Source organism: Calonectris borealis, chromosome 11 (genome assembly GCF_964195595.1).
Source record: "Calonectris borealis chromosome 11, bCalBor7.hap1.2, whole genome shotgun sequence".
Lineage (NCBI taxonomy): Eukaryota > Metazoa > Chordata > Aves > Procellariiformes > Procellariidae > Calonectris > Calonectris borealis.
The window spans coordinates 10,219,729-10,227,129 of NC_134322.1; the positions used below are offsets into that span (position 1 = coordinate 10,219,729).

Here is a 7,401-nt window from a genome sequence, read left to right on the forward strand (position 1 = left end):
CATAGTTGGGAATTTGCTGCACCCTTCTTTGGTTACTTAATTTCACCGAGCCGTAAACTGCAGGAGTTCAGAAGCATGTTCTCCATGCACTTAACACAATGCCACAGAAACAGCAATTGAGAGAAAGGGAAGCAGGATAGACAGCAGAAGGTATTAATTCAATCCGGACATATAACTTGCTTTGGCCTTTCCTCACGAGTCAACTCTATGTTAATCCTTGAAAGCACATTCTTGACAAGCCATCTGCCCCCACACTTCCAAACCCCTTCCCGATTGAGTTGTCTTTTCCAAAAACCAATCAAACAATCCTCAAAACAAAATTTCTACAAATTGGGTAGCAACCAAAATAGGAAAAAAATGTGAAAGGGAATCTTTTTGTACATTTTTTAACTGGTACTTACCTGAAACTCTCTGAATATTTCTTTTTTTTTTTTTTTTTTTTTTTACAATTTCTTGTATTTAACTTAATCTGCATTATTGGCTTAGGCTTAACAAAGTCTAAGTAAACGCCTGGTGCATAGAAAGGATTCTAAGATTTTTTCCAACCATTTGCCCATACCACGAATAATAGGAAAAACATGAACGATTTCTGTACAGAAAAGCAGGCCTGAGCCGTTAGCACTGTTAAAACTATATCCTTTAAAAGACAGATCACTCTTTTTGGTCAGCTTCATAACTTTGACAACAGAGACTGGACTAGCTACAGCCATGGCACAGAATGCCTTAATTACTTCAATGCCATCTGCTGAAGGTGTCCTCACCTGAAACACCTATTTAATTTCATCAATTTAAGAACTGACATAGAACCACCAAGACAGGTTTGATTTCATTTTTTTCCAGAGGTGCTCTTCTCACTTCAGTTCCAAAGTTTTTCAGTTTTTGCATGCCTCTGCATTTCCTGGCATCTGCCAAGATCAAAAGAAGTCAAAACATGCTATGCGATAGGCAGCGTGTCTCACTGCGGAGTCCTCCAAGATCTTACAAGATGATCTTTACCAAGACATTTCCATCTCCAGTTTGGCAGGGCAGACAGCTGAATGTTAAGTGCTCTTAATTCCTTCTGGATAGAACGTGTTAAGCACTCAGAAAAAGCATCCTTAAGTTATTCCAAGGAAGAACCTCACCTGCCACCTTTATTGCTCAGAGGGAAAAAAAAAAAAAGCTAATAAAAAGCCCCACTGTCTGCAAAAGGTTTACTTGCAGGAAGAACGAGTGGTGACCTGAGCTCTGCTCCTTGAACTTTTTGCTAATTAAATTAACCATAATCCTGCAAAGACCGGCTGAGATACTGAACTTCATGCCTAACAACTTTAGTACATTTAGATACGTATGAGCCTCTGTAATATCAGGGCCCAAATCTCTCCTCAGTGAATTTGTTACTCTTCTTAAGTACAGAAAGCAGCAATCTAAATTGGAAATAAGGACCAACCACGGGCAAAGAAGTTGGAAGGGTGAGTGCTCTCACCAAAACACCTTTATCCCCAGTTAGTGGGGAGTGTAAGTGGGAGTGAAGGTTTTGTTGCCTTGTTGCCTTAAATTCAGAGAGATGCTGGAGGTCCAAGTGGCTCTTACATTTCCTTGATAACAAAGCAGGTGCATGAAGAATCATTTTAAAGCATGATCCAGGAAAAACAGCAAGATGTAGCAGAAAAATATTTATTACATCACATTCGTAGAAGTTTTTACATCTTTGTACACAAAAGAGACTAGATTAAAAACTGATTCCCTGAAAAATCTATTCCATAAGGTGAGATTTACAGTGGGAAACTTCGTGTGCAAGTCCACGCCCTATACTAAATATAAAACAAATACAGGGACAGAAAGCAGAGCATATTAACCTTGTAAATAATCAAGTTACAGCATTAAAATCACAACCTGCATTTAAATTCCTAATTCAGCAATTAGTTTTCCTTTTGTAATTATATGTAATCCATAGTAACGTCTGACATTCCTGGAGTAACCAGCACCATAAATATTTTCTAAAACTGGACACGTCACTGCACACAAGATCAGAAGCTGATTTCCCAAGATAGTGCTGTGAGGCAAACCAGTCTTAAAGAAAAAGCAATGTCCTTGCGGCCTGTCAAATCAAGTCTAAGCTACAGAGAAGATTATTTACCCGTTAAAACCTCTCACCACAAGAGACTCAAAAACGTTCAAGTGCAGTTAAAAATGGTCATTTCAAGTGCTGTTTAAAAAATGGTAGGTAAAGTGCTTAATCCTCTTTATTTATTGCCACTATGTCAGAGCAGCTTGTTTCACGACATTGTGGAAATCACTGGTTTTGGTACAGAGGGGAGAAATGAAGAGTGTCTATTTGCCAACCTATGAATTGATTTGTACTGCTAGACCTTGATTTAGAAAAAAAGCACTTAAGGCATATTTACTATTAGCACTGAAGTCTGCTGGACCAAACAAGTGGGATCCTCCACACAATCCAACTTGTTCTGGCTTTTACCATTTGCTGGCTTGGACCCACTGAAGCATCTTAGCAGCTCTACAAGTGCCAGCAGCAAAAGAGCTACCTCTTATTTTGGGGAAGGAACGTTGTTCCACAGGAGTCTCTGGGGAGCTTCAGAGACAAAACAGAGCTGGCCTGCATTTGGCTAATGCTGTAGTGCTAAGTGGATTTTAGCAACGCTCCTCCTCAGAGACACTGACAAAAAGTGGCCAAGAACAGATCTACTATGTGCGTCTTCTCTCCGCAGACAGCCCCCAGTGCTGCCTCCAGGATTCTTCCAGCCTCTGGTGTGGTATGTTTCTAGTTATGAAAATGAAGGATATCGTATTAGAAAAGAATGCATTGCTTTGCATAGGGACAGGTAGAAAATGCTGTTTTAAAAATTTACTTTACTCAATCCATTGTTCCCCTTTCATAAGTATCTTTGCTGGTAGTAAGGTCCTGTAAGGCCAACTTCCTATTTCTACCCTCAAGCTGCCAGGTTTTTTCCTACCCTCAGCTGGTGATGTCAGCAATTGTCTTGTCACACTTCTAATGCCTTAACAGCTTTGGTCAGATTGCTGTAAAATCCAGCTATGCTAGCTGGAAAGAAGGAGTCCACCACCGTCTGGGGAAGATAGCCACCAAGATCAGTCTGAAAGAAACTGAGGAGTTGAGTCCTGTGTGGCTCCCTGCAAAGACAATGCAAGTGATTTTATAGCCAGTGGTTTAAAAGCATTAAGAACTTTACAATGACTCTTACATGTATTATCTGATGAGAGATGTTTCTAAGTACTTTTTTTTTTTAAAACAAACAACAGACATTAATTCCAAATTTCAATGAAAGTGGCTATCCCCCCAAGTCAAATTACAGTTAAACTAGGCCCTAATTAGGTACATGACACTGTTTATGAATTATGGCAATGTAATAAAGGACCGGATACTCATTTACCAAAAATTAAGACCATACTTCTATGTTCTGCTGAATCTCTGCTTAAGATGTCAGCGAGAATCCTACCATGATGATGGTTCCTGTAAAATTAAAGACTTCCCTCTAGGAAATGAAGAGAGACTAATTCATTGCACAAAGAAGAGAACAAAAAGGGGACTCAGTCATAATGATTGCCAGTCAAAGGAAGACAGAAACACATTATTGCCAAGAGTCTACAGACCACATGTGGCCGTACACACATAAACACACCACACAATGGATAAGAAGGGCTTTAGAATATGTAACATTCAAACAGATCACATCTTACCCTGGAAGAGGTACACAGAAACAGCCACAGGGATAATTAAAACCTCTCACGAAATTTGGTTGAGGAGGACACAGCGGATGTTCCACATTGGTGGCTGTAAGAAAATGTGTTCAAGAAAAATGTCATTTTCACAGGAGATGGGAAAGAATCCTTGGTACTCAAAGCACCAGCTGAGAAGCAAACTCACTAAAGGAGAAAATATTTAAGAAGAATGGCAGTATAACCTTTTCAATGTGGGGCTGTGCCATACAAGCAGTCAGAAAAGACTGTTAAAAGAAACACTCTGGCCATGGAATGGGGAAATAAAAAAAGTGTTGAATTTAGAAGCAATTGTTACTGAGCTCTGAACTAAGCATCAAGACACTTTGAGGGAGTTTCATTGAACCCATGTTGTGTGAGGACATTGCTTTTCTTGAGAGGTCATTCAAGTTACTTCCAACTAATCCCTACCACAGATGTACATGCCACTTCACTGCTGAAGTAACAAGTATATAAATTCCTGGCGAGGCACTCCTGAACAGGATGGGAAAATGGGACAGCTGAACAGCGGGGCAATAAAAGCACTGACTTGTAACAGTTAAACAACAGAACGAAAGTGAAAAAACAAACGTCCTTCCACGCAGTGGCAGCCCCTTAAAAATCAGCACATTTGGTTTCATAATAACAATTATTTCCACAAACAAGAGTCGTACATTTATTCAATGGCTTCACTAAAATCTATAGGCATTGCAGAAAATGTTAAAACAGGATTTAGCCTAAATGGGACTCCTTTTAGAAAGTTCTGTAAATTCTTAAAAAATCAACAACAAAAACATACACACAAAAAACCCCAGAACTTAACAGTAAATGAAATACTTATTCCATCTCAAAAGCATAGCAAGGGAAGAAACCATAGGCCAACAATATCATCATTATCTGAATGTTAACATGACTTACATACTAGGGACAAGGATGTAAGGAGACCACTAAGATTTTATCTTCTGATCAAGATCAGATCAACAACTACTAAACAGCATGTTACTTATATTTTATTTTATATTTATTTCCGGTGGCTGCTGGTTATCTCCTAACACAATGTGAACGTGTTGAGAACACAAGCATCTTACCAGCAGATAGCATCGTCCCATCTTCATATTGCTTCATTAGTACCACATCCACAAATTCTCTTGGCGAAATAATCCTCATGAAAGCTGAAGGGGTCGTGGTTCTGCATACAGACACAGTCTGGAAATCACAAACCAGAGTTATGTCAGTTGATGCTTTCAGAAGTACAGCAGAAAAATCCCATGTACTTTCTGATACTCTTTCAGTTACACTTTCTAAACAGTATCAACGAGTTCTATTACGCCCTTTGTTGAACAAAATGCAAATCAGCACAGTCAAAAGGCACTACAGTGTGTTGATGAAGGACAGTTTAATGGAGAAAAACAGAATGATAATGCGTTGCTTCCAGGTTGTTTAAGGACTGATACCACAAGGGATGCTGAATAGCAAATCTGGCGCATCTATGCTCATAGGACCATATCACACGGGATGCAACTTGATACCCAGATTTGTTTCACTGCAGAAACCTTAACACTACCATCCCCTTCTGTGGAAGCTCTGTCGTGATAGGCTCCCCAAAACAGAGGTTTCTACCACTCTGGTAAGTGCTGGCAAGTCTGATAAAGCCTATGAATTTCAAGTGGCAGGTTGCAGCATTTCTAAAGTTTAAGTTTATAATTAATATTAAATGCCTGTAAGGTTCCCCCAAGAAAAATAATCTTCCCAGGATTTCCATGAACATTCCTGGGAGTGGTTGTGTTTGCACTCTGGCTGCCTCTGAGCACCTACATCCACTTCAGATTTAGGGATGTAAATCCAATGCCCTTTTAAGGTTCTGACACACTTAAACATAAAAAAAAAAAAAAAGGAAATTAGACTGTATAACCTCAGCAGCAGAACCTGCTGCTCATACCTAGCCCTTTTCAACTGTGATGCTCAAGTGCAGCTTTTCTATTTTAATGACAGAGACACTGAGGCAAAGTGCTGGGTCCCAAGGTCAGTCAGCCAGTTAAAGGCAGAGTGCCACACAAGCAGTGCAGAGCATCGCGCACTGCCATGGTGAGAGACGGGGCCTGAATTAACGGCTGATGACATGAACGCTTCACTGCTTAACTAAGTCTATGTATTCTCTAAGCCTCCTCTTCCCTCACAAATAGCTTGTTAAAAATAACCATGCTTAGCTTGATTTGCAGCGTTAAAGATTCCCGCACTACGTTGTTGTTAATGTTATACATTTACATATTTTAAGTATGCAGTATTTAGCCAAGAATGCATTAGTATTTCCCTTCAGAGAGATAAGCCAGTCAAGAGAATATAAGCAATTTACGGAAAGGAAAAGAAAAAAAAAAAGAAATTCCCAATCTCAATATTGTCAGACTGATCCAGACAGAGGCTGTACAACTTCCTGAGCCCTTTTTACCTCCCTGCACATAACATAGGCTGTCTCATACGGAAGGTCTGTGCAGAGCCCAACACTTTTGAACACAACTGCATTAATCCCACCAGGTGAGTTTTTAAGGAACTTACATCGCTGATGGTTTCGACGACCTCGAAGTCCTTCACGTTTTGGTCCCACTTGGTCCTTGGCCCGCCGGCCACCGGCTTTATGCATTCCCAGACATCCCGGGGGCTGGCAGGCACGACCCCCTCGCCCCTGTACCTGCGGCGGGACAAACGAAACCAAAACCCGCTGCTCTACCCTGCCTGGCCCCAAACACCCCGCGGCAGCACCGCAGGGGGCGATCCCGCACCCCGGCATCTCGGGAAATGAACGCGGGGCGCCGGGCGTACTCACACGTTGCCAGCAAACTCCGCGGACGGCCTCCAAGAAACCGAAACCTCGCTCTGCGGGGAGGCGAAGCTTTCAGCCGCCACGCCGGGCCAGCCGCCGGGCGAGCTACCCTCCCCCGCCCCGCCCGCTCACCGTGTGCCGGCAGCCCCGCCAGCCGCCGGGGTCCCGCCGGTAGAGCTCCATCTTCTCGGCCGCTGCCTCGGCGAGCCCCGCGTAGTCCATGGCCGGGCAGGGCGGAGCGGCCGCTCGGCCGCCGCCTATGAGGGCGCCGCGCCGCACCGCCCCCGTGGGCCGATGGCGGCACCGCCCCCTCACCTGAGGGGCCGCGGCCTCCCGCCGCCCCGGTCGCCAGCCCGGAGGAGGCGGCTTGCCTCGCCTCACCTCGCCTCACCTCGCGGCGGGAAGGCGGCGGCGGGGCTGGGGTCGGTCGTCCAGGCCAGCCCGGAGCCGCGGGTGGCCTTGGCGTGGCTCTCCCGGACAGCTGGTAACAGCGGGCCTCCCTCCGGCAGCCTGTGGGCAGCTGCCTGAGGGGAAAAGAGCCGCCGGGCGACAGGCAGCGGTGAGGAAGCGTCGCTCACATCGCCTCTGGCCTTCAGAAACGGCGGGGAGCCAGGCCAGGGGCTTTACTCTTCTCTTACCTACAGATGGGGCGACCCCGCTCGCCCACTCACAGCCCGGCTGCGGAGCAGCCATGCCCGCTGGCGGCCGGTCACGCACACCCCTGCAAGGCCTGGGGCTGCGGGGCGGCCGGCGGGACACCGCGGGAGAGGTCTGTCCTCCGCCCAGCCTTGGCGGCACGGCGCAGCAGGGCGCGGTGGAACTGATGGGAGGAGGCAGCACGGTTCTGGCTAAAGGCCAACGGTTCT

General features: G+C 44.7%; 1 protein-coding gene across 2 annotated transcripts; it reads right to left on the minus strand.

The window, feature by feature from the left end:
• Window positions 1–1,640: 1,640 nt before the first annotated feature.
• STARD5 (StAR related lipid transfer domain containing 5) lies at window positions 1,641–7,059 on the minus strand. 2 transcript variants are annotated; one of them, XM_075159944.1, is made up of 7 exons: window positions 6,668–6,822; window positions 6,539–6,588; window positions 6,271–6,403; window positions 4,806–4,923; window positions 3,700–3,793; window positions 2,955–3,132; window positions 1,641–2,761 (listed from the first exon to the last, which is right to left on the minus strand). In XM_075159944.1, the coding sequence occupies exons 1-6, from the start codon at window positions 6,755–6,757 to the stop codon at window positions 2,985–2,987; spliced, it is 633 nt and encodes a 210-aa protein (XP_075016045.1). In that variant the 5' UTR covers window positions 6,758–6,822; the 3' UTR covers window positions 1,641–2,761; window positions 2,955–2,984. The 2 variants fall into 2 exon arrangements, with proteins under 2 accessions (XP_075016045.1, XP_075016044.1); XM_075159943.1 differs by having other exon boundaries at window positions 1,641–3,132; window positions 6,668–7,059.
• Between the last annotated feature and the right edge of the window lie 342 nt (window positions 7,060–7,401).

Excerpts from the sequence above, each read along its gene's own strand:
- STARD5 (XM_075159943.1), bottom strand. The coding sequence starts at position 6,757 with ATGGACTACGCGGGGCTCGCCGAGGCAGCGGCCGAGAAGATGGAGCTC. Across the intron at positions 3,794-4,805 it reads TGGGACGATGCTATCTGCTG|CCACCAATGTGGAACATCCG; the intron begins GTAAGATGCTTG and ends ATTTTCTTACAG. Across the intron at positions 3,133-3,699 it reads TTCTGTGTACCTCTTCCAGG|GGAGCCACACAGGACTCAAC; the intron begins GTAAGATGTGAT and ends TTGTCTTTGCAG.